At 35.6% G+C, this 27,817-nt stretch overlaps 1 protein-coding gene across 4 annotated transcripts in view; it reads left to right on the top strand.

The window, feature by feature from the left end:
- MKLN1 (muskelin 1) overlaps window positions 1-27,817 on the top strand; it is a 237,763-nt gene that overhangs the window by 149,606 nt on the left and 60,340 nt on the right. For all 4 annotated transcript variants that reach the window (XM_021002257.2, XM_021002254.2, XM_078153678.1 and 1 more), the window contains 3 exons: window positions 7,653-7,865; window positions 15,787-16,008; window positions 16,849-16,978. In XM_021002257.2, the coding sequence (XP_020857916.1) occupies window positions 7,653-7,865; window positions 15,787-16,008; window positions 16,849-16,978 (565 nt within the window). The remainder of the gene's footprint in view (window positions 1-7,652; window positions 7,866-15,786; window positions 16,009-16,848; window positions 16,979-27,817) is intronic.

Raw genomic sequence — 27,817 nt, 5'->3', positions numbered from 1 at the left:
TCTTGAGATATTCTTTGGTTTTTATTTAGATATACTACCAAATCAACTTATGTAAGCATCTGATATAAGCATCTGACTTCCTTCATTTATAAAAAGCTATGTAATAAAGTATCTTGATTACGGATTTTGAATTTATGACTGTCAAAGTTATTTTGTGTCATTACAGATAGATTATCTAACCTAAATTAAATTTACTCTTTAAATGGTTGGCAAAATAAAAAACTTAAAAACACTGGCAGTTATCCTTTAGGTCAAATACCTTGCTAAGCTTAAAATTGCTTTAATAAGGGGGCAGCTAGGTGACGCAGTGGATAGAGCACTGGCCCTGAAGTCAGGAGAACCTGAATTTAAGTCCAGCCTCAGACTAAACACTTGATACTTACTAGCTGTGTGACTCTGGGCAAGTCACTTAACCCCAATTACCTTTAAAAAAAAACTTTAATAAAAAAATCAGGATAATTAAAGATGTGAAGTGGTTTGGGTTTTTGAGGGAGGGAAAGCAAAATTGAGGGGCAGTAGATAATTTTTAAGAAGTGTGTTTGGCCAGAGAAAGCTGTTCTTGACCCTTTAATTTATCCTTCTGTGAACTTGTCCTGATCTGTGGTAGCTATCTAGAGGATAGGAATTTTTTCTTGAAAAGATTAAAGGAAGGAGTGATGACTGAACTCTTAAAGTTCAGTACTTTCCCTGCTTTGAGTTGATGTAATTCCCAAAACAGACACCAGCATGCACAAGGATCCTGACAGTCTGCTGGTTTTTATACACAGTTGGTTTGCTGTTGTCCCAGGATTTCTACCACCACTTAGCTACTGTTCCCAAATTGAACTATACTTCTTAATCAGTAGTACATGCCCTACTAACTTCCTTTAAAATCTCTTATTTAGAATCATACTTGAAAGTTGAAAATATATTCACAGCAACATAGAATTTGCAAGTCAGAAGAGATCGTCTTTTCCATATCTTTCATTTTAAAAAAAATAAGCAAGTCTCTTGTCTTCCTAGGAGGACAGAACACATTGCAACATTGCTAGTGTATGGTAGAGCTGGTGACTCATTACTGCTTACTGAGCCATATGGATAAATGAATTCCAAGAAATGTAAATTTCACTGCTTGCTTTAAAAAAGTCTTTTCGTTATTTTTAGATTAGCTATTCCTTACTAACAAGTATAGAAACACTGAGTTTATTTTTTAATCCCTCAGCATATCATATGCATTTAGTTAATATTAGTAACATAATAATTTTAGGGCAGATAGCCAGCCAGCTGTAAGAAATAAAATGGAAGAATGGCCTCTAGATTTTAAAACTCTTCTCAAGACACCTGAGTACTAAACTGAAAGATGTGGTGGAAACTTTTAATCTAGATACATTGGAATAGTGTTCCAAGTACTTCAATAAATCCAGTTGTTTTTTTTTTTATCAATTAGGAAACTCTTTCTAATGAGACAAATTGTAACCCATCCATATATCCTATTCTGTGTGACTCTTATCCATGTCTTCCTAAATAGCTGCACCAGGGAGGTCCACTCAACTTCCTGGAAACTTTCTTCAAGTTCTTTTTAACATTGAGTAGATATCATTGGAACACACAGGCTACCTACATCAGGTGTCTCGTACTCTAGCTCTATAACCAGCTCTTCCTCTCTTCCAGTTATCTGTTATCTTTTATGCCACATTTAGCAGTTTTTTTGCACGTAATGTGTTATAGCCCATTCATGTCTACCATGTTACCTCCATTACCTTTTGGATGATCATCAATTTGAGTTCTTCAGATACTGTACCGACATTGTACCACTTGCAGCCATACAGTATCACTAGAAAAAAAATCATGGTGTTAAAAGGAAGGGCCTTGGGCAGAATCAAAATGAAGGAATGAAAGGTCTCAATTTCTAAACCTCCTCCAAAACCTCTTTTATAAACAACTTTGGAAAACTGAATTTTGAGCAGGAAAGCCAGTTGAAAGTCAGAGTGATTTATTTTTACACCCCAGGGCACCTTAAGAAGAGAGAAAGAGAAGTCTGCAGACACTAAGGTGGTAGCTGACCAGGAATGTGGAATAGCAGAAGCAGCATAGTGGTGATGGCAGCACGAGGCCATAGTGGCAACAGCAGTTTCAGTGCCCTAGAAAAGCTAAGGGGACTTCACACCTAATCAGGAAGAGATCCCAGGGAACCCCTGTACTAACAGTGGGTACAGGATCAGGAGCCATTTGATAGCTCTGTTGTCCATTTACTGGTTCTGAGTCATAGTTCCACAGTGGAGAGGAGCACTTGTGGTCGTGAGAGAGCAGAGTGTAGGAACCAGAATACAGAGAAGGAGGGCAATGACCAGATCTCTACCTGGATCACAGCACGGTGAAAATACCAAAACCTTATAGGCCCCAAGATTGAATTGTGAAAGCAACAGGAGCCCAACCCTGACATAAAATTCAGAGCCAAGAGATAGGCTGAGAAAATGAGCAAACCACAGAACAACAACCTGACCTAAAAAGCTACTATGGTGACAGAGAAATTCAGTAAATGAATTCAGAGGAAGACAATGACTTGAAAACATCTACAAGCAAAGCCTCAAGAGAAAAATACAGATAGGACACAAGCCCAAGAAGAATTCCTAGAAGAGCTAAAGAATTTTTCTTTACTTTTTTTTTTTGAGAAAAAAATTTTTAAAAATCATATAAGAGTAATAGAAGATAAAAATAGAAAAAGAAATGAGAACTATGCAAGAAAATTACAAAAAGAATTAAGAGAATTAATATATATATATACATATATATATATATATATATATATATATATATATATATATATATATGTATGTATTAATATAAGAAAGAGGCACAAAAGTACTGAAGAAAGTAACTGCTTAAAAATCAGAATTGGCCAAATGGTAAAAGTATTACAAAACCACACTTAAGAAAATAACTGTTTAAAAATTAGAATTTGTCAAGGGGAAGCTAATGACTCTATGAGACATCAGGAAACAATAAAGCAAAGTCAGAAGACTGAAAAAAAATGAAAGAAATTTTGAAATATCTTATTAGAAAAACAACTGACCTGGAAAATGTATTTAAAAGAAATAAATTTAAAATTTTTGGACTACTTGAAAGCCAAGACCAAAAAAAATCATATTTCAAGAAATTAAAAAGAAAAACTGTCCAGATATCTTAGAACCAGATAGCAAAGTAGAAATTGAAATAATCCACCAGTCACTTCCTGAAAGAGATCCCCAAATGAAAACTGCCAGGAATATTCTAGCCAGAATTCAGAATGCCTAGATCTAGGAGAAAAAAATGGCAAGTAGCCAGAAAGAATTTAAATGCCGTGTGGCCACAGCCAGGATCACACAAGATTTAGTAGTTATCGTGCTAATATAGCAAAGGGCTTGAAATATGACATTCCAGGAGGCAGAAGAGCTAGAATTACAACCAAGACTAATCTGTCCCTCAAAACTGAGTATAATCCTATAGGGGAAAAATGGATAGTTAATGAAATAGAAGACTTTCTAGCAATCTGGATGAAAAGAGAAAATCTGAATAGAAATTTTGGCATTCAAACATAAGACTCAGGAGAAGCATGAAAAGGTAAAAAAGAGTAAGAAATTATAATTTACTTAATAAGGTTAAACTGTTTATATTCCTAAATAAGAAGATAATATATGCAATCCCTAAGAGCTTTATCATCATTAGAGCAATTAGAAGGAGTCTCCTTAGATAGAGATCATGGGTATGAGTCTATTGTGTTGAAATGATTTAAAAAAAAATGGAAGGGTGAGAAAGAGAGATACACTGGGGGAAGAAAGAAGGAAAAGAGGGATTGGGAAAATAATCTTGTACAAAAGAATCTTACAGCTGATTAAATCTGAATGCAGATTGAAGCATACGTTTTACTTTCTTTTTCTCAGGGTTCTTTTGGGCTCCCCCCACCCCCCAATAACATGACTAATAGGGAAATAGGTTTTGCATGACTATACCCATATAACCTATATCAAATTGCTTGCCTTCTCGATGAGGGGAAAAGAGGGAAGGAGAGAATTTGAAACTCAAAAATTTTTCAAAACGTATGTTAAAAATTGTTTTTACATGTAATTGGGGGAAAATAAAATTTTAAATGAATCAAAGGCTTGGAAGGAAGAGTTTTTATAAGGTGGGAGGGGCTAATGGGCAACAGTTGAATATCACTCTGATCTATACTGGTTCAAGGAAGGCAGAATATATATACCCACACAGCTGGGTGTAGAAATCATCTTATCCAACAGGAAAGTAGGATGAAAAGGGCTTAAGAGAAACAGGGAGGCAGGTAATAAAGAAGGGATAGAATAAGGGAGACAGTAGTCAGAAGTAAAATTGTCTTTTCAGAAGGGAAGAGGGCAAAAAAGCAAAGGATAAATAGGAGAGAATAAGATGGAGGCAAACACAGCAATCATAACTATGAATGTGAATGTGATTAATTCACCTGTAAAATGGAAGAGGATAGCAGAATGGATTAAAAACCAAAATTTAACAATATGTTGTTTACAAGAGATACACTTGAAACAGAAAGATACATACAGAATTAAAATAAAGGTCTGGATCAGAATCTGTTATGCTTCAGCTGAAGTAAAAAAGGTAATGGTAGCAATCATGATCTCAGACAAAGCAAAAGAGACCTAATTAAAAGAGATGATCAGATAAACTACATTTTGCTAAAAGGTACCACAGACAATTAACTAATATTGATACTGAATGTAGGAGGGGAAAATAGAGGAACTATGAATGTGAATGGGATGAGCTAACCCACAAAATGGAAGTGGATAGCAGAATGAATTAGAAACCAGAACCAAACAATATGTTGTGTTCAAGAGGCGTACTTGAAGCAGAAAAATACACATAAAGTTAAAATAAAGGGCTGGAACCCTATAGTTCCATTATGCTTCAGCTAAAGTTAAAAAAAGGCAGGGGTAACAATCATGATCTCAGAGAAGAATTAAAAAAGATCTAATTAAAGAGATAACTGGGGAAACTACATTTTGCTGAAAAAGTACCAAAGACAATGAAGTAATATTAAAAAAAATTACAGAAAGTTTCTCTGAAATAGAGAACTGAGTCAAATTTATAAAAATAAAAGCCATTCCCCAGTTAATAAGTGGTCAAAAGGTATGAACAGGCAGTTTTCAGAAGATCTCAAAGCTATTTGTAATCATATGAAAAAATGCTCTGAATCATTATTGATTAGAGAAAGGCAAATTAAAGTAACTGTGAGGTACCAACTCATACCTATCAGGAAATGACATGGAGGGCATGAGAAAGTAGGTACATTAACGAACTCTTGGTGGAGTAGTTTGTTTAACCATTCTAGAGTATAATCTGGAAACGTGCCCAAAGGGCTGTAACACTATGCATACCCTTTGATCCAGCATTAGTACTCCTAGGGCTGTACCCCATAGAGATAAAAGGAGAAGAACTTATATGTACAAAAATATTTATAGCAGCTCTTTTTGTGGCAGCAAAGAATGAGAAATTGAGGGAATGCTCACCAATTGGGGAATGGCTAAACAATTTGTGGTATGTTATTGTGATGGAATACTAGTGTTCTATGTGAAATGATGACAGATGGTTTTAGAAAAATATGGCAAGACCTATATGAACTGGTGAAAACTGAAATGACAAGAACCAGATCATCATGCACAGTAACAGCACTGTTGTAATGATGATCAATTGTGAAAGACTTGGCTACTCTGATCAATATAGTCATCCAAGACAATTCCAAAGGACTCACAAAGAAAAAATGCTATTCACCCCCAGCAAAAGAACTGATGAACATTGAGCACAAATTAAAGTATAATTTTCTCACCTTCTTTAGGTTTTTTTGCCCTTTTTTATGATATGTTTTGCTTGATTTCACATGTACAAAATATTGTTTCCTTTCTCTTGGTGGGGGAGGGGTGAGATAGGGAGAGAATCTGGAACTAAAAATTTAAAAAGAAAATAATGTTAAAATAAGTAAAAACTGATCCCTATGGTAAAAAGAAATGCTAAGCATATATATAGTAAGTGGTATAATATCCAGATTATTGAAGGAAAAGTTTAATGAGTTACAGGGGGAAATAGTAAAACTACTAATGATGAGCCTCAATTTACTCCTCTCAGACTTAAAAATATCTATCCATAAAATTAACAAAAAAGTAAAAGAGATGAAGGCATTTTAGAAAATTATATATGATAGACCTCTGGAGAAGATTGAATGGGTATAGAAAGGGTATCTCAATTTCTCAGCTCTTCAAGGCACCTTTACAAAATCTGCTGTGAATGGGATAAAAACCTCACTAACAAGCATAATAAGGGTTTTTAATGCCCTCTTTCATGGTCAGACTTTATAAAGGTGTCCTGGACACCCTTTTTGGACCATCATGAAATAAAGATTACATTTAATAAAGGGCCTTTGAAGTATGGCTTAAAAATTCGTTGGAAACTAAATAATCTAATCCTAAAGAATGAGTGGGCCATATCACCTCTTCCTTAAGAACCTACAGTGTCTTTGTTTTGCCTCTAAAACCATGTCTGTATTCCTTAGCCACTTGCTCAGTCTTTCCTCAACTCCTTCTACTTTAGTGTTCAACTTTAATCTCTCTCCTCCACCGATACAAACTTTTTGCACCAATAAGAATAGGCCCCTCACCCCATCTTCTCTCTTCCCAGGCCTGTTTACACCATACATATTATTACTTTTATTCACGTCTCCAATTTAGAACATTCTTTCTTTTTTGTTTCCATCAGCAGATTCTGTACTGCTTTCACATTTCACTTTCCAGGAAAGTTTCCCTCACTGTCTTGGCTATAATGATCTTTTCCTTTATATGAGTTCCTGTAACATTTATGTTCTCTATAATTGTGTTGTATTATTTGGTACACTCTTGTGTCATCTCTAGTTGGTTCATATATATGTATTCAACAAATATTTATTGAGCATTATCTTTTTGCAAATTGGGAGATGGGGAACTATTGAAGCTAAATAGAGTAGGCCATATTTTCCTTGCGCTTGAGGCATTTACATGAAAATGACTTGGTCATTTTTTCAGTCATGTTCAATTCTTTATGACCCCATTTGGGGTTTTCTTGGCAAAGATACTGGAATGGTTTGCCCTTTTCTTTTCCAGCTCATTTTACAGATGAGGAAACTGAGGCAAGCAGGGTTAGGTGACTTGCTGAGTCATACAGCTAGTAAGGGTCTCAAGCCAGATTTGAACTCTGGAAGACGAGTCTTCCTGATTCCAGGCCTGCCACTCTATCTGCTTCACCACCTTGCTGCCTGGGGAAATAACTACATACGTACAAATAACTTTAGTACAGGGCAATATGTGAAAAGTGCCATGTGAGTACAGAATGTCCCAAAGGTCTTAACTGCCTAAGAGCTTTGGGACATCCTGTGTGCCATAGAAATTCTGAGGAACCTTTTCTTCTCAGCCAGATAATAAATGTAATGTCACCTTTTTTGTTATATCTACTGGCATATTAATATCAGAGCAGCATCAGTTGCTTAATAAATGTTTCTGATTTTCTTAATAAATTTCTAAAAAACCAGAAGAAAAATAACAATATTATTTTAGGTTCTTATATTTATTTCTTTTTGTTTCTAATCACCATTCCATGCTTTCTCCCTACCCTTACCCCCCAAACAGAATGGACCTAGTGCCAGATCTTGTCATAAAATGTGTATTGACATTCAGCGAAGACAGATCTACACACTGGGACGTTACTTGGATTCCTCTGTGAGAAATAGCAAGTCTCTGAAAAGTGACTTCTACCGCTATGACATCGACACAAATACATGGATGTTACTAAGTGAGGACACTGCTGCTGATGGAGGACCTAAGTTGGTGTTTGATCATCAGGTGCGGTAGTGATGAAAATGTGTTATAATTGTTTCCCTTCAGAAGTTTTTACTCTTCAGTTTTACTTTATGTGTAATGTTTGAATTATTAATGACTTCTGTATTGAATATTCTCAGATAACAGACCCAAACTTAGGTCAGGAGCTTGAAGAACTCAGACCAGGGCAGGGGGACATTAATCAGATTTTTGCCTTAGCTCAGATCCCTTTGGGAACACCGGAAGCTTGTAGGTCCCTATCCCATATTGTCACTGAGATCCTAGAATAACACAGCATTCAATACCCCAAGTAAGCAGCAACAGAACTAGCCCAGTCTTTCCCTCCAGAAGTGTGGCAGAACCCAACACTTACATTAATGTGAGAAAGGACATTGAAAGAATGCACAAACAGGAAAATAATACCACCATGAAGAGGCATTAAAGTGGCAGGGAAGCTTAAGACACAAACACAGAAGAACAGGAATGACTCCAGAACATCTATAAGTAAATCTGCAAAGAATAGCACGGCTTAGGCACAAACTCAACTAGAATTCCTGGAAGAGATGTAAGAAGTTTTTTTAAGAAAGAGTTTAAAATTTTTTTTAGTAAATGAAAGCATCTGATGAAAAAAAATGAAAAATAAATGAGAGCCATGGAAGAAAGAATTATAAAAGGAATTAAACTCCCTGAGAATAAGAATGGACCAAAACAATGACCCTATGAGACAAAGGACTGAAAAAAATAGAAGGAAATATCTCTCATTAACAGAAGCCACTAACCTTGAAAACAGATTGAGGAGAGAAAAAAATTAAGAATTATTGGATTGTCTGAATGCTATGACCAAAAGAGAGCCTAAACATCATATTTCGAGAAATCTTAAAAGGAAAATGCTCCTGTCTTTTAAAACCAGAAGGCAGAGTGGAATTAGGAAGAATCTACCAGTTACCTCTTGAAAGAAACCCCAAAATGAAAACTCCTAGCAACATTATAGCCTTTTCATCAGAAATGATTAGAATTCCCCTGTTTCACTCAGGGATAAATTGCTTACATTACAACAAATTACATTCTTCATCAGTACTCATAGAAAGAGTCTAATTAGAAAAGCCTGGGAAGAGGTCTGTTAAGTCTTGATGATCTTAAAAGAAAAAAGGAAAGAGGAATATATTGGTGGCGGGGCGGGGAAGTTGAGGGAAAATTATCTCGAATAATCAAGCTTTGCAAGTAGATATCTACAGTCAAGTTGGTGAGAGGTAAGGCTGCACAGCTGCCACTTTAATCATGGTCTTATTTGAACTGGTCAAAGATGGAAAAAACACAGATTTGGGTACAAAATTATATTCCACTCAACAGGAAAATAGGAAAGGTGGGTAAAGGGAGAGTAAGTGAAAGAAAGGCCTAGTCTTACGTAAAACAGATGCTAAAATACGTATAGCTCTTTTTGAGGCAGCAAAGAATGAAAATCTGATGGGATGCCTAGAAACTGGAGAATGGCTGAACAAGTTATGTTACATAAATGTGATAGAATGTGATTGGGCTGTAAGAAATGATGAAGTAAATGGTTTCAGAGAAATGTGGGAAGATTTGTATGAGAATTGCAACAGCATAGTGAACATAAACAAGAAAACAATTTATGCAATGACAACAATGTGATAAAGACGAGCAGCCTTGAAGATATTATAAGATCTTGTAAATATAATGATCAACTGTGATTCCAGGGGACTGATAATGAAACATGTTACCCACCTCCTGATAGGAGGGTGAAAAATTATGTACAGAATGAAATAGTTTGGGTTTTACAATACATACTATATATATTTATAATAGGTTTTTTTCCCTTTTGTTATTGGTGGAGCAGGTTGTGGTAGGAGAGTGAGAAGGCAGATTTTTGCTGAGTATACACACATAATGTTTTCTTTTAAGTATAAGGAACAAAATGCACTAAGGAGTCAGGAAGGCATGTAACAGCATGTAATCTGTTTTAGCTAGTGCACAGTATTTGGAGAAGCTTAGTTTGAGATAGAAGTTGGAAGGTGGAAGTGGTAGGTCAGAGAGGATCTTGTATGCCAGGATAAGAATTTCTAATTTTATTTGTGAAGTATTTGGGAACCATTAAAAATTTTGAGTTGAATTATATGACTGCATAATTTTTGAGGTCTGTGTGGAAAACCACGTTGCAATATTGCTGAAATGGTTTAAAAACTCATTATATTTAACCTATATTTACAAAAACGTTTATAGCATTTCTTTTTGTGGTAGCAAAGAATTTGAAATTGAGGGGATTCCCATCATTTGGGGAATGGCTGAACAAATTGTGGTTATGTGATTGTAAAGGAATGCTGTTGTATTATAAGAAATGATAAGGATAATGGTTTCAAAAAAATCTGGGAAGACTTATATGAACTGATGTTTGCAAAATAAGTGAGTAGAACCAGGTGATCATTGTACACAGTAACAGCAATATTTTAACAATGGTCAGCTGTGAAAGATTTAGCTACTGTGATTAATACAGTGATCCAAGATAGTTTCAAACTTATGATGCAAAATGTTATTAACCTCTAGAGACAGAACTGATGAACTCTTGAGTGCAATCTAAAGTATGATTTTTTTCACTTTATTAATTTTTCTTTGTGTGTGTGTGTGTGTGAGAGACAGAGAGAGAGAGAGAGAGAGAGAGAGAGAGAGAGATGGCTAATATGGAAATATGTTCTGCATAATTTCACATGTATAATTGATATATTGTTTGCCTTCTCAGTGAATGGGAGAGAGGTGGGAGGGAGAATTTGTAACTCAAAATTTTTTGAAGATGAAAACAAATAATTTTTAGAGTGGAAAAAACTCATTTATTAGCTTTAAAGCTCCATATTCAGAGAATATTTAAAACCAAGTTTGAAAGAAAGTTGTCAGTGTAAGCCCAAAGTGATTGATAGCTGTAGATTTTCTCGATATTTAGTAAACAAGTTAATATTGTTTAGGGATTGAATCTAAATAACTCATTCGATGGAAATAAATTTTCTGGAAAAAAGATTAAAATGAACATTTTTGATAGTTAGACAAGTAAACACACCGACTATGCCATTTCTCAGGAAGGAGACACAGGAGAGTTTCTAGCACCTCTGTCACTAGCAGGTTTGCTTTTGATCTGGTCAGATGGGAAGACAGGAATGGAGTCATAATAAAGGGTTAAATAAGTTTACTTTATTCTAATCTAGTCTTCTCAAAGGGAGTTTGCCGATAATGGGAGCACCAACTCCTGCAGCCTTCCCTAACAACCCTTCTCTTGCAGGGGCTGGCGTGAAGCGGGGGGCAACTACCCCTTGTCTTGATGGGGTCAATTGAGACCCAGCACAACTTGTGCGCTCCCCTGAATCCTTTGAAGACTCAGTGGGGGCCAGTTGAGGCAAACACACAGATTCCCCCTCCCAAGCCTTGATGGGGGCCAATCAAGGCACCCACAGCATTCTAGCCTGCACGTTCACCCCTAAGGGGGTCCCTACTCAATGACTCGTGCCCACTTGCTTTATAGGGCAACAAAGAAGGCATATTGCCAGCAATAGCCTCACTTCATCTCTATCTCTACTGTGCAAATGTAGTAGAAACTGTTTTGAACCATGATTGTGAAAACTCATATCTAATACCTGGGAAATAGAGATTGTTATGGCTATGGATTCTGGGAAGAAAACTCTGAGAAAGAATAACAAAAAATCCACTTTACACACACTAAAATTCACCTTGCTTATAATAATTTTCAAGAGATGGTAGAAAACCTAATTGAAGTATTTGATCTTGTGGTGAAGTAAGCATTTATGCTGGGCTGTCCCAACATATGCCTCTAAATTAATTTAAAAGGCAAGTTAAATCTAATTAAACCTAATGAATGTAAAACCAAAAAAAACCCAACTGAGTGATTTAAAAAAATTTTTTTGCACAGGACAGTTTAGGAAGCCAAAGTGAAGTGAGCAGAACCAGGAGAACAGTTTACATAATAACATAATAATAGCAATATTATAAAGATAATCAGTTGTGAATGTTTTAGTAACTTTTTTTTTTGGCTAGGCAATGGGGTTAAGTGACTTGCCCAGGGTCACACAGCAGCTAGTAAGTGTCATGTGTCTGAGGCTGGATTTGAACTCAGGTCCTCCAAAATCCAGGGCTGGTGCTGTATCCACTGTGCCACCTAGCTGCCCCCAATAACTCTTAACAGTATAGTGATCTATCACAACTCCAAAGGGCTCATGATGTAAAATGCTATCTACCTCCAGAGAGAGAACTGATGGATTCAGTGCAGATTGAAGCCCTCCCCCCCCTTTTTTGTAGTTATATGTCTAATGCAGAAATGTTCTGTATGATTTCAAATATATATATATATATATATATATATATATATATATATATATATATATATACACATATATATATATATATATACATACATATATATATATATACATATATATATATATACACATACATATCTTGTTTTCTCAGTGAGTCAGGTAGGGGCTGAAGGGAGATAGAATTTGAAACTGAAAATAAAAATAATTTTTCACAGAATGCAGCAATAGAAGAAAAAAATAGTAAAAATTTTTAAATGGGAAACTGCAGAATTTCAGAACTCCATATAGGAATCAACAAACATTTATTAATGACAAACATTTTCCTAGGCAGTAGAGATACTACAAGTATATCTGCAAGTAGAAACAAAACATTCTTTATTCTCAAGATGCTTTGAGGGGTAACTAGCTGGCTGTACTGTTTAGTATGGAAAGGAGAGTAGTGTATTAGTGTATAATGAAGTAGAAGTTTATGAAGAACTTTCAAAGCCAAATACAGAAATTTATTATATCTGATGATCAAAGGGGGAGCCACTGGAATTTACTTAGTAGGAGAACTACATGATCAACTTCGTGCTTAAGGAAAGTCACTTTAGCAGCCCTATAGAGAGTGAACTGGACTAGGAAGAGAGATGTGAGTCAGGGAAACAAATTACAAGTCTGTTGCAGTAGTCTAGGCAAGAGGTGATAAAGGACTGAAAACTAATTGGATATATGAAGTAACAGAATGAGAAATGAAGTGTTATAAATCTGGGAGATTTGAAGAATGGTATTGTTTTCAAGGAGAAATAGGGAAATTTGGAAAAGATGATTAAGTAATGTTTGGTACTTACTAGTTTGATATGTTTCTGAGACATCAATCATTTAGCACTCAACACGCATTTGTTAGGTACTTATTAAATGGCAGACATTGTGCTAGATCAGTTTTTTTCTGTCAGGCATGAGGCAAGATGCTTAGCTGAGAGTAAAGGATGAAATAGAAAGTTTGATGAGAGATGAAGAGGTTTGTAATAGCTCCTGTGGTAAGTGGAAGAATGAATTGATTAGAAAAGTGTGAAAAGATTGCCTTTCTGTAGTGGGGGCCCACCTGAAATTACACAAAATATGTTTGTTGTGTACTCAGCATGATTTCATGATTTTTTCCAGCTTCATTCTATAGCATGTAAGGGGGAGTAATACAAACCTGAGGCTTTTTTAGGGCAAGATCAATGATGGGATAAGGAGGCAAGAGATTCAGACGAATAAGATAATACAAAGTTGAACTGATTCACCACACTGTAGCAATAGGGAAGGGAGAAGAGTGTGACTTGTGTAGGAGTGGAAGACCTGAGGGCTTTTGGGTTGGAGATCATGGTAAAGATGAAGAACAGAATTATAGATATCATAAGGCACAGGGAAAAATGGAGTGATAGGTAATAGTTAGATAAAGGAATGTCAGCATTCATAAACATAGAACTGGAACACTTGTGGGTCATTGCAGCATCAAGAGTATGCCCATCTTTGTGTGTCATCTGGGGGACCTTTCTCTAATTACTTTTACTCTTTTCCTCATCTCTACTTCCTTGAATCCTTATCTTTTCTCAAGACAACTTAGGTGGCATCCCCTCCATGAAGTCTTTCCTGATACCCTGAACTGTTAAGGTTCTCTCCTTCCTTGAATTACCTTGTTATTTATTGATCTATAGATGCAATATATCCCCACAGTTCAAAGGAAATTCCTTGAGAGTAGTCTCATTTTTGGCACTATGCTACACAAATAATAGATGTTTAACAAAATGCTGGTTAAATTGAACTGACATATGCATGGGGAACAATAAAATACCAAATGAAAATATAATTAAATGCTATGCTGTGTGTAAGGGTCATTTTAATCTTTATAAAATTGTGGGGACTTAAACTTTTCAACTATTTTGACACATAGTGAAGACCTCTGCTTTGGGTAATAGAATTTGAGTTATGCCTACCTACTGCAAAGCATCACGAATTCTGCCCTTATCTGAGGGGAGAAAGAAAGGAGATAAGAGTTGTAGAAGTGAATGACCTGGATAGGAGATGCTGAAAATTTTAAAATTATTCGTTTATTTGGGATAATTAATTTAAGGTTGGAAAGTATCTTAGAGATCAAATCAGTGTCCCATGATAGACCACTGGGCCAGGAGTCAGGAGGACCTAAGTTCAAATCTAACCTCAGCCTCTTACTAGTTATGTAGGCAGGTCATTTAACCTCTGTTTGCATCAGTTTGCTCATCTATAAAATGGTGATAATGATAGCACCTACCTCTAGTAGAGGGTTGTGAAGAGCAAATGAGATAATTATAAAATGCTTAGTACTAGTGCCTGGTACACAGTAGGTACTATATAAATTTTAGTTATTTTGTCATCATTGTCATCATCATCATCATCATCATCATCTCCACATCTCTCATTTAGGCCCAGAGAGATTAAGTGATTTGAACAAGGTTACTCAAGTAATTAACAGGGTTGAGATTTTGAGTGCATGTCTTCTGACATCAAATTCAGTGGTCTTTATCTTTAATTATGCTTCTTCTAAATCAATCAGTATTAAGCACCTACTATGTGCTAGGCATTGTGCTAAATGCTCAAGGTACTGTGCTAAGGTCTAGTTGAAATATATATTGAATATGGTGTTTAGGGGAGGAGAGTTATACAGTTTGGGTGGGGCTTTTATAAGCAAAATTTAAACTTTAAATATAAATTCCACTCATATTTAGATCTACTTTGCATTCTGAACTTTTTGCCTTGTAAGTACTTTGAGAAACAATTTTATTCTGACTTGGAGTCATATGAAAATGAAAATAAAAACCTTATGATACTTAGATAATCTCTCTCTTTAGGTAAGTTCTGTGGGTTGTAGGGAGAGAAGAATAGAGATATAGGGTTATTTTTAAAATATGAATTGTAAAACTTAGTTCACAGTAACCTAGAATGAGAATGTCATATTTAAAAGGACCCAAAATCAGTCATACTGTAAAAGTCATAACTTTCAGACTTCCTTTTAGGGACCAGCTCTTAGAGCCATCTGTAGGATGAGGAAATTAGATTAGATGCCTCTGAGGTCCTTTTCAACTCTAGATTGAAGAACCTGTGATTTGTAAAATGTTTATAGTAATCTGAACTACCTCACAGTGTAAAGAAAGTAATTTGTAAGTTAAGTGATTAACAAATGGAAACTGTTAGTATTGGTAGTACAAAACATAGATAGATGGTAGCCCAGGAGAGTAATAAAAAACTCAGTACAAAAAGATAAAAGGGGTTATGGGAGCAGTGTTCAGCTTCAAGTATGCCAGTAGCTTCTGTTGCTTTTGATAAAAGCTGTTGTACTACAAAACTTGGAGAAAATCTTTAGCTTTTTAATCCAACACTTTATTCCCACTGGAAAAAATGAAATCTGGGGCAGTATTTTAAAAACAACCATTGTCTTTGTTTAAGTGTTTTTGATATTTTTGTTATTCAAGACACTCTGTGGTGGTTTTCTTGAATTTTAAAATCAAACCACAGATTCTCTGAAATTCTAAAAAGTTTGCACAATCACTTTAACTCCTTAACATGTTGATAAAAACATACTAAAAAATAAATGTATTTTCTTTATGCAGATGTGTATGGATTCTGAAAAACACATGATCTATACTTTTGGTGGAAGAATTTTGACTTGTAATGGCAGTGTAGATGACAGTAGAGCCAGTGAACCTCAATTCAGTGGTTTATTTGCTTTTAACTGCCAATGTCAAACATGGAAACTTCTTCGAGAGGATTCCTGTAATGCTGGACCTGAGGACATCCAGTCCCGAATAGGACACTGCATGCTTTTCCACTCAGTAAGGACAATTGAGATTATAATACAAAACTGTAATGGTTGTTTCACTTTAGTAAAGAAAGGGTAGAATCTGTTTCATTTTATACAACAAAATTTAAAATTCCTGTCTTCCTAATGTTCACATAAATAATGGATGCAACTGTGATTTTCCTTTATTTCTGGCATTTATTCTGGTGATGTCAGAATGGAAAAAACAAAGGTCCCATTTATTTAATTCATTATTTGCTTATGTGGGACCTTACTTGCTAGTTGAGGAACTGCAAGTTAGATATCATTCTCCACTTCAGTAGTTAGGAATTCCTTAGATTAAGCTTCACTGTTACCCATCTGAATACAGGAACTATTTCCTCTTTTCCATCTTAATGCTAATTCAACTCATGACTTGGGGGTAATGAAATTAGTTATTTTCACCATTGTTCCTTTCCCTCTTACAATTTTTGTTTATATCATTGTGGAGGAATTACTGCTGTATATTAACTTTATAGGGTGCTGAGGAATTGTGACTAGCTCATCCACAGTCATGCAGATAGTATTTCGGAAGTTGAACGCAAGCTCTTCCTGATTCCAAGTTATAGCCTCTTTCCACTGTGCCAGGCTTCATGTCTGTTCTGCTCTATAAGTGTAAAAATGTAAGAATTGGCTCTATACAACTTGAGCCTATGCACCTGCAACTCACTGCTCACCCTACAGAGGTGTTTCTCAGACATTGATTAGAACTTCTTAAAGGTCTGGTCACTGAAGAGTAAGTCCTTGTGAACTGATCTTCAGCTATCATTCTACGTCACTGCTTACTTTTCTCTTCACTTGTTTTTCCCTGTTGTTTTTTTTTTTTAATTTTCAGAAAAATCGTTGCTTGTATGTATTTGGTGGTCAGCGATCAAAAACCTACTTGAATGATTTCTTCAGTTATGATGTAGACAGTGACCATGTGGACATCATATCAGATGGCACCAAGAAAGACTCTGGGATGGGTAAGAGATTTTAATGAACTTTCTTGTCTTGATTGGTAGAGATAGAAAATGAATTTTCTGAGAATAGAAGGGATGTGAAAGTTCCTAAGTTTCTTTCTTGCTTTTCTTAGCATAAAAAGAATCCTTGAATATGCATGAATCCACTATATAGGTCTAGTAAAGAATAAGGACTTTTTCTAGAACTAATACTTTAAAAAAAACATGTTATATATTTGCAGAGTTATAATAGATGGCCATATTTCCACCATCTTCTGCTTCTACAGTGACCTTTCTAATCTGTTTTCTAATGATTTTTTTTTGTACTAGGGGAGAATTTGAAGAGGTTGCTATTCTCCTTTAAAACCTATGGAACATATTGAGACTTTTGGAGTTTCAGATCATTTATTGAATTAAAAGAGGTTAAGCTATGAAATTTCCTTGAGGAATCACTAGGGATTTTAATAGTTACTCTAAGAATATTGTGATATTTAGTAGTATTTTATATTTTTTGAACAGTAGTTTTAACAAGGCCAGAAAATCTAGTGTTGACACCTAATGAGACTTCAGATATAAATTTTGCATCTGTTCCTCTGCTAAACATAAAAGAAAGCATAAAATATAATTTTCATCTCTGTTTCTGACATGGTTTGGTATTCCCCTATATATTTGTATATACGTATACATATAACTATAGTTATTGTGAGAGAGAGAGAGAGAGAGAGTGTGTGTGTGTGTGTGTGTGTGTGTGCGCATGCGCGCACATGTGTATATACATATAAAAATGTTTAGTCACCTTCTGAGGCTTCTTGTGTTTTTCTGGTACCTGCTCTTTTAAACAGTAATCTATAATCTTGCAAAATGTATTTTTATACATTTTTTTTGTGGCAGATACTTTTTAGCAAACCTGTTTTACAAAGCACATCCTCTAAAATAGACAATAAGATTGTCATTTTTTAAAATAAAACTTTTATTGATATCTTTTTTGTATGTCACCAAAATTTCCCCCAATTTGCCCTCTCCTCCTTCTTCACCTCCCAGAGAACCGTCTCATATGACAAATACTATTTTTAAAGGAAAAAAGAGAGAGGAGAAAACAAAATCAACAAAACTATTTAATACACAGAAAAAGTCTGAAAATGTTTGCAGTATACCTGTGGACCTCCCAACTCTGCAAAGGAATGAGTGTCTTCTTATATCTTCTTTTTAGTCATGATTGTTATTTATAATTTTGGCAACATTTTCTTTTGTTCTTTCCATTTACATTGTTATAGCCATTATACATGATTTTCTTGGCTTTGCTTATTTCATTCTGTATTATTTCACGAAAACCTTCCATGCTTCTATGTATTCATTGCATTCATCATTTCTTATAGCACGGTAGTATTCCATTACATTCATGTTCTACATTTTGTTTAGTCATTTTCCAACTGATGAGCATCTATTTGGTTTCCACTTCTTTGTTATCACAAAAAATGCTGCCATAAATATTTTGGCATATATACATATATGTGGACTTTTTTCCTTTAATGGCCTCTTTGTTGTTGTTGTTGTTGTTGTTGTAGTAAGTAGTAGTAGTAGCAGCAGTAGTAGTAGTAGTAGTAGTAGTAGTAGTATATCGCTGAGTAGTAGCAGCAGCAGTAGTAGTAGAATCTCTGAGTCAAAGAGTAAGGACATTTTAGTCATTTTATTTGCATGATTTCAAATTGCTTTCCAAAATGGTACTAATTCCCAGCTCCACCAACAATGCACCAATGTGCCTATCTTCCCACAATGTCTTTCAACGTTAACTATTGCCTTTTGTAATTTTCACTAATTTGCAGGGTATTATGTGTGTGTTGTTATTTATTAATGGAAAGATACTTCTTTTAACATTGGTGATAGGATTCTGACTTTGACCTTTTTTGGACTAGTTTTGTTGTCTCTTTTATTTACATTGGTTGTAGTCATATAGATGGCTTTTTTTCCCTTTGCTTGCTTTCTTCTACTTCATTTCATGTGAGTTTTCCTGTTTCAGTTAGTCATATTCTTAATTCCTTGTGTCCCATTCCATTCTACTACTGTACCATATAATTTGTTCAGCCATTCCTCAGACTTTGTGCACATATTTTTCTTTTCTGGCTTTTTGATTTTTGCAAATAATCCTGCTGTGAGCATTTTTTAACATGGGTCTTTTCTTGCGAGCCATAACGGAGCCATAACTAGGAATTTCTGTTCCTGGGGCAACCACTACAAACTACACTCAGACTAAGCAGCTAAAAGGGTATATTTGATTATGGGGAGGGTGGTAGACCCACTCCATGGAGATAGATACAGACTCTGGGAAACCACGAGTGCAATACTGAGAATAAGAAAGCAGGGAAACTGTAGTTGCTTCCTATTTTAATTTAACAACTCGGTGCCAAGGTCATTTCACTTTTGTATTTGTATACCAAATGCCTGGTATTTGCAGTATGCCTATTGACTGCAATGCTTGGGCTATATCCCAAGTAGAGCGGAGGCTTAAAAAATGCTTGTTGATTGATTGTTATTAAGAGTTTCTTCCTATTTGATATCTAAGAAGTTAACTTAGGTGTGGGCAGTGTGGTAACTGCTGTAGCAAATAGATGCTTTCGGGGAAATTGCTTCCTCTCTTTCCAAAACTGTCTGCAAGAATGTTAGAGCTGAAGAGGACCTTAGGAATTTCCTAGTTTTTAAACTTTTATTTGTGTCATGGTTGACTTCCTTTGCCATCTTTGTAAAAGCCTGTGGACCTTTTCTCGTAATAATGTTTTTAAATGCATAAAATAAAATGTTACAAAGGAGCTCAATTATATTGAAATGCAGTTATCAGTATATTTGAAATAAAAAATTTATGGACCCTAAATTAAGAATCCTTGATAATTAGTCCAAGTCCTTCATTTTACCAAGGAGGAAATTGAGGTTCCAGAAGAAAAGTGATGTGACCAAGGCCATATGGACAGTGTGGCTGAAGTGAGGCAGCATTAAGTAGAACCCAGTGTTAGCTTTGGGAAGGATTTTAGAGACTCTTTTGTCCAGTTACCTTGTTTTACAAAGGAAGTTTTCAAAGCATAGACTAAAACTTAGCTCTCCTGGCTATTTAGCTGCTGAATCTTTCGTTCAGTTTGCTGGAATTTGATTTTCTGAGATATGAGTGGTACTCACACAGCAGGGGCACCAGCTATTCCTTAGAATTACCTCCTGACTCAGGTTAATCAATTTAACAAGAGCAGTGCCCTTTGTTCCCTCCAGAGTCTGCTCATGCGCTAGGCTCATTCATCCCAGGGAGAGAAGCCAGCAACATTCTGCATTGGGAACAGGGACCTCAGTATGTCCCAGCCTGTAGCAAAGTGGGTTCAGTGTGTGTAGTATACCAGTGGTCCTTACTTGCCTTCTCCTTCCTGTTGCTCAGGGGCCTTAGGCCACAGCCTTTGACACTGAGGAGACCAGTTAGCTAGGGCTGGGGCTGGGGCTGGGGCTGAGGCTGAGGTTGAAGTTGAAGTTGAAGGTGAGCCTAGGGCTTCCTCCCTCCCCCTAGGTAGGTTCTTCCAGCAATTTGTGACCTCCACACTATCTCACCCCTTGCCTTTGAGGTAGAACCAGCTAAGAAACCAAACTACTGTCCCCTGTACACACAGACACACACAGACACACACAGACACACACACACACACACACACACACACCACACACACACACACACACACACACACCCCTTTTAGAGAAGTACTATCAAAGCCTTCTTAATTTCTTATCACATTCAGTGAGCTACTTGGGATATAGCCCAAGCATTGCATTCAGTGGGCATATACAACTAAGTAAATTTTTTTGCATAATTACACATTTTCCCCAAAATACCAGCTCTTATAATTGTGTTAATATTAAGTGATATTCAGGTGGCTTGTTATATTTCTGAGCAGATGACCTCTATTGTTTTGTCCTTATGCATCTAAGAAAATAAACAACTTTGAACTTTTGTCTTGTTTGCAAAAGAAAATGTCAAGTTGAATTATTTTTAATGAGCTGAGCAAAAGCTATCCTGTCTCAAACTATGCAAACTTATTCCTCGTCATAGTAAACCCATTGCCTAAACATAGTAAGCCTTTGATAATGCTTGTTGATTAACTGATTGATTTCGTAAAGTGAATTGACGGATCATACCTACTAAACATGTACTCTGTTTTGTACATCTGAGTGAGCAAAACACAAAATTTTTAGCTTATTTAAATTTTTTTCTAAACAAAGGATTTCAATGATTTTTAAATACAAAATCTTAACCCGTTCCAATTAATTTTCAAGAACACCTTAGTGACATGTGTCCCAGAAGAAAAGTTTCACATCAAAAAAACCTGAATTTTTTTAGTTCCTAGTAATAAGTAATAGACTAAGTCAAGAGAAAGATAAAAAGTAGCATAAGATATGACTTCTAAGATTTCATCATGAAAATGTGATACACACAACACACACACACACACACACACACACACACGTGTGTGTGTGTGTGTGTGTCACTATTGGCTAGTATTGATTAGTTGTGTTTTTGTCCTTATATATAAACTAAATTTGTGTGAATGATTTTAAAAGCTGTACACTAGGGAAACTTTGCTCTTTAAAGCTCTAGTCCCAAAAGAGGTGTATGTGAATCTCTGGGTGTGTACAAAGTGATCGATTGGCACATGGGAAGAAAATATGGACAACAGAACATCAATTGAGAGAATCCATAGATTGCTGCTAGAGAAAAGTCCTGTGCTTAACTCAGAGATGCAGAGTGATTAAATTTAATACTTTCAGGGACAACACATTTTGCAAGTAAGTAGGAGAAAGATCTTCAAATGTAAAGGAAAGGAAACGTGAATAATACAGGATTATTCCATAGTTACAGGTTGCTGAAGGGGATGAAATAATATATCCTGAGTATTCTGAGTCCATAAAAAGAATTGCTCAAGCTGCAACCCAAAATGATTTACTGTGAAAACCTAAGTCTAATGATCAATTTGAAGAGATATTCAAGGGGGAAAATATGGTATTTGAGGCTTTTCTACAGTAGAAAACATGAATCTGAGCAAAACATTTTGTTGGCAAACAATGATCAAGGAAGGAATGAGTAATGAAATCAGTAAAAGGAGGTGAGAAAGATTAACCTATAGCCTAAAAGAAAACAAGGAGAAATTTCAAAGGATTATGAAAGAGTACAAAAATAGACTTAAGTTGGACTTTACCAGAAGTAAAGGTAAAAGAAGCAAACTAAAGTGTACTATGCAGTCAATTCCCTGAGTGGAATTCGGTGGGGTTTTTTTTGTTTTTAATGGAATTGCATAATGGATGTTTACATAATCAAAGAGTAGGAGGTAGATGACAGGAACATATATCTCTACCAGATCTGTAGCCTAAATAGTGAAAGTGTGGTGATTTCTGTAGTCGCTTGGCAAAAGTGATTGGGTTGGTACTGAAGGGAGAATAGAGAATGGGAGAGGTGGTAGAGAGGAGAGAGTGAAATGAGAAGAGACCAGTGGAATGGAAGGGAGAGTGTTCTTACTCCCTTGTGGGAAATGAAGTACTGTTGGAGAGCCCCCAGTGGGGCAAGCGATGTATGCCTGCAGTAGAATACAGAAATCTCATCATGGATTTAACATGTGGATAGGGAAGAATATTATGCACTGGGAGGCACCTTTCTCTCAGTATTATGTCTCCATATGCAGTATCACATCCCAGCAAAAGGGATATGTGAGCTCCTATGGGCAGCTGGTACTTGGAATGGTGAGAGAATGGCCTTAGAGTTAAGTAATTAGATGATATGTCCTTTAGGAAGGTGATTGTTCATAGTAGAGGCAGTGGATCAGGCTGGGCTGCACAATTTGGGAAACAGGATAATTTCTAACAATAGGCACTCTTTCCATCTGACATTGTTTAAAGAACAAATAGGAGGGGGCAGCTAGATGGCATAGTGGATAGAGCATTGGCCCTGGAGTCAGGAGGACCTGAGTTCAAATCCTGCCTCAGACACTTGACACTTACTAGCTGTGTGACCCTGGGCAAGTCACTTAATCCTAGATTGCCTCACCTAAAAGGAAAAAAAAAGAACAAATAAGAGTATAACCAAAAAAAAAAAAAGAAAAATATGAACCAAAAAATAAAATTCAGAATAGGCTAAAAGAAAGAGAAATAATAAACAGAACAAAATTAAAACCAAAGGTCTTAGAAAAAGGCACAGTGAAAGAAACTTAATATAACAACAAGTTGGAGGGGCGGTAAGATTTTGAGCTAAATTTATAACTATACAGGGAAAGGAATGGGACAAAAAAACCCCCCAAAATTAGGGGAAAATCAGGAAATTGGGGAAAGGTAAGCATTCAGGAACTGGTATCAAGAAGAAAGCTTATGGGGATAAATTCAAATCAAATTAACCGTGGAAAGTTACTTTGAAAAAGGAAAGGAGATTTTTTAAAAATAGCAATATTTAAGAAACCAGTGGAGGAAAGCACAAACCTTACAATCACAACTAAAATGTGAATGGATAAAACAGTTGAATAAAAAAATAGAGAATTAAAATGAAAATCCGGGACAAAATTTGTTGTGCATCATTTGAATCTAAAATAGCAAGAGGAGTTGTAACCAACCTATCAAAGACAGAAATTCAAAATATCAACTGAAATGTATTATTCTTAAAGAAATCATAAACAGTGAGCCAACATCAACACTAAACATATGCTCCAAATAATGTAGCATCTAAATTCATAAAGATACAGTTAACTGAATTGCCAAAAGATATAGTAACAGTAGTAGTATGTATCTTTAATGTTTATTTCTCAGAATTGGACAAATCTATCTGGAAGGAAGATCAAACCTTTAGAGACTGTAAAGCTGAAAGACTTTTAGCATCTTATGAATGGTAATATATTTTTCAACAGTCCATGATGCTTTTATCAAAATAGACTATGTATTGGGACACAGAAATTATAAATAAACATAAAAAAGAAATAGTACACACATTCTTTATATAACATAACCCAGTAAAAGTAGTAATTAATATGGGAGCAGAAGCAAAATATACAGACCTAAACGGATGTGTAATAAACTTAACAAAATCGATAAACCTTTAACCTAAATGACAAAAAAAAAGGTTAAGTCAGAGTGCATACTCTACACAATTTTATCTCAGCAAAACTGAAAATTAAAAAACAATACTTATTGACCAAATTTTAAAAATACAAAATTAACAGAGTTGCAAGAAGAGGGTGTATTTTGCTTGCAGAAGAAAAGATTTGGAAAAAAGGAAATATTTTCCTTTTCAAATACTTGAAGGATTATTATGTAGAGAAGAGAGAGAGAGCAGCAACAAGCAGAACTAGAGATAATGGCTGAAAGTTTCAAGGAAGCACAATCTATAGTGAGTTTTCTGTCATTAAATTGAAGAGAGGACTGAAGATTAGGTAGAGGGGCTTCATATATCTGGGAGTGGTCTAGATTAGGTGGATTCTTAAATTTCTTTCAGTTTGACGATTGTGTGGTTCTGTCTCAGAAACTTTTCCAAAGTAGCTTGTGTCTCTTCAGAAGAGACCTTTTTAAATATGATACCTAAACAGAAAACCTAGCAGCCTTTAAAATATAGATTTACGATAGCTTTATGGTAAGTAAGCCTTTTCAAAAGTCTTTTATTAGTTTTTGTCAGGCAGTTTGGTTCCTGGATTTAAAATAGGAATTAATTATATGATAGGACTATTTCATACTGATAAAAAAAATTGTTTCTGGACTTCTGGAATTGTCATTGATTTTTTAAGTATTGACATTCCAAATCATGGCCACAATTGGATATATTTTAGGCATTCTACAGTGGTTCATGAAAAACTTTTGATGCATTGCACTAGTTGATGAAAAATGTCTTTGATCTAGGGCCTCAAGAAAGTAGAGTGACCTTAACAGCACCTTCAGTTTATTTTATAATCCTTATTTAAGGGAGTGCTTAATATCCACTGAATCCCTGTTAAGTAGATAGAAAACAGGTAGTTTCTTTGTAATTTTGTAATTAAGGTAATGGGCTTCCTCTCCTGACTTAGTCTCCTATTGCCTTTTCAGTTCTTTGTATTAAAAATTTTTGTTTAATGGACATGGGTGGGGGGGCGGGCTCCCGCAGGAAATAAGCCTTTGTAGTTAACTTGAAGGTATGTATAGAGAAAAAAAAATTTAAGAAAAGCAAAATGAGTTGACCCAGAATAGTAACAAAGCCAAATCATAGTTATCCAAATAGATAGAGTAATGTCTCTTAGTGTTTGGAAGTCCCTAGATCAAAGTTATCATCAAGGAGTGGGAGTGGGGGTGGAGGTATGTTTGAATGATAGTGAACAATGGAATTCTACCCTTGTCTTGTATCTTAAAGCTACACTGGGAGTTGGGAAATCTTTGTATCATCTGAGAAACCTGAGTTTCTCCAAAACTGTAAAGAGTCCAGGCACCTTTAGTAAAGTGCTATTGCCAGTGTCATAATTGAGAAGTCTTTATTTTATTCTTTTATCCCCAAAAGAGTTGGCAGAGTCTCTGAATTTTGTATACAAAAATCAGAGATTATAGAAACTGGTTGGCTCATGCTTCTGGATTTAGGGGAGAAAGAAATTCAGTCATTTCTGGGTTGTGTAAACAAGATGGAGGAGCAGGCATTTGTTCTGATCCTCATAAACTCTGAAATAATAATGTTACACAAGGGTTAAAGCAATCACAGCTATCGCCATGGTCTAAGACACCAAGAACTCTGAATTAACAGCGCAGTAAACTAACAGCAATAAATTTAATCCATAAATCACCTCTACTAAGTTCTCTCAGACATCACAACCTGACCCAGAGACTTGTGCCCTGGAATTGACTTGGCAATTTCCTTGATGCTGCAGTCTCTACCACCTGCCTGCACCCTCCCTCTACCTTCACTCAGTCATTCTGAGACAACAAGCAACAGCACTTCTTTCTGCCATCCCTGCACTGAAGGTGAAGGTCCAGGAGCCAGAGAACTGAGCAACAGAGTGAACTGGGGTAACCTGTTAGGGTGGGGGTGGACTAACATACAGCTAGGGCCACTTCTGCACCCCCTTCTCCCTGCCCAAGTCAGTTGGGGAAGAGACTGAGGCCCATAACAAATTAATTCTTTAGAATGGAAGGAGGCTGAGATAAGTCTGAGATCCAGCTCTTGAAGAAATTACCATCAGAGTCCGTCAGAAAGTGAGCAGTAGGAGAATATAAGGAAAAATGACTGAAATGACCAAAAATGACAGGAGGAAGGAAACTAGGTAAAAAATTTAGAGTACAATTGATGAATCAGTAGGGAAGATATTCATAAAAGGGACTCTGACCTCCAGATTATCTAAACAAGTCCAAATATCTCAGAATAAATGTAAGAGAAAGGAAAATGATTCAACATTTGATCTGGAAGAAGAGAACCACAAAGCAATCACGTTAAAAGAAAACATCATTTCTGCACAAGTAAAACATGTATCTTGAAGTCAAGATGTATAGACATGGCTTAAAAATTATAGGTCTCTCAGAAAAATGTGACAAGTATAAAAAAGAAGAAAAAACACCAACCTGAAATGCAAAAAATAACATAAGAAAATTGTCAAGAACTTCTCAACGTGGGGGAAAAAAAGTGCCAAATCAAATGAATCCATGAATTATCTCCAGTGGTATGCTGCAGACTCCAAGACAAATATAGTGGTTAAATATAACAGTTCCAGTGACAAACAATTCTGCAAGCAAGGGAAAGAAAGATATTCAAATATAATAGAAAAGAAATATGAACAACTCAACACTATTCTGCACCCACAGAAACTGCAAGAGGAAATGAGATGTGTTCCAAAGTGCAAAAGAACTCAAGGTGCAGCCCAAAGTGATATTCCCTGCAAACCTGATCCTAATTATCAATTTTAAAAATGGGTGTTAGATAAAACAAAGGAATTTTAAGCATTCCTACAAAGAAAACCACACCTGATCAAATTTTTGATGTTCAAATATTCCAGACAACAGAAATACAAGAAAAGTAACCAAATACAAAAGAGCCAACAAAGGCACAACTAATTAAATAAATAAATTTTACCCCAAAGAAGAAAAAGTCTAGAAAGAGAAAGACACCTCTGAGGTTAAAATAACATGACAACAGATTGACCAGGTTGAAAGGTTTCTTTCTAAACGTATACAAGGTGACAAGGGAGAAAACAAACTTAAAACAGAAGAACTGATGGCAAAGGAAAAGGCTTGAAACAGGATGGGAGAAACTTCCCCATCCCCTACCTACAGGTGAATTCTATCAAAAGAACAGCACCAAGATACACAAATTATTCTCAAAAATTCAGAAAGAAAGTACTCTACCAGATTCTTTTTATGAGACAAATATAATCCTAATACCTAAACCAGAGAAAGATAAAGCTCAGGAGAAGTATATCCCAATATTATTAATGAATGTCATCAATTCAAAAAAGTTAAGTACTATCCTTTCTGACTACAGTAGTAAGAAATCATGACCAAATTAGATTTATACCATGGATCTGGAGATAGTTTAACATTAGGAAAATAACACAATTATTTAAAAAATTTTAAAACTGCATGATTATCTCAATCAATGTGAGAAAAGGCCATCAACAAAGTACAACACTCATTTATGTAAAAAAACCTACAAAGTATAGGCATAGAAGGGCATTAATACAAATATTAAAAATCTCTCAAACCAAATGACAGTATCATATGCCATGAAGATAGACTAGAATCCCTCAAAATGCAAGAGAAAAACAAGGAAGTCTGTTGTTGTTTGATATAATCCTATAAGTACTAGCACTAGTATTAAAATAAGAAAGAAAGATATAAAAATAGGTAAAGAGATTAGGCAGC

The sequence above is a fragment of the Phascolarctos cinereus genome, unplaced genomic scaffold (genome assembly GCF_003287225.1).
Source record: "Phascolarctos cinereus isolate Bilbo 61053 unplaced genomic scaffold, phaCin_HiC Scaffold_1;HRSCAF=81, whole genome shotgun sequence".
Taxonomy (NCBI): Eukaryota; Metazoa; Chordata; class Mammalia; order Diprotodontia; family Phascolarctidae; genus Phascolarctos; species Phascolarctos cinereus.
This window is presented reverse-complemented; position numbering and strand designations above follow the sequence as displayed.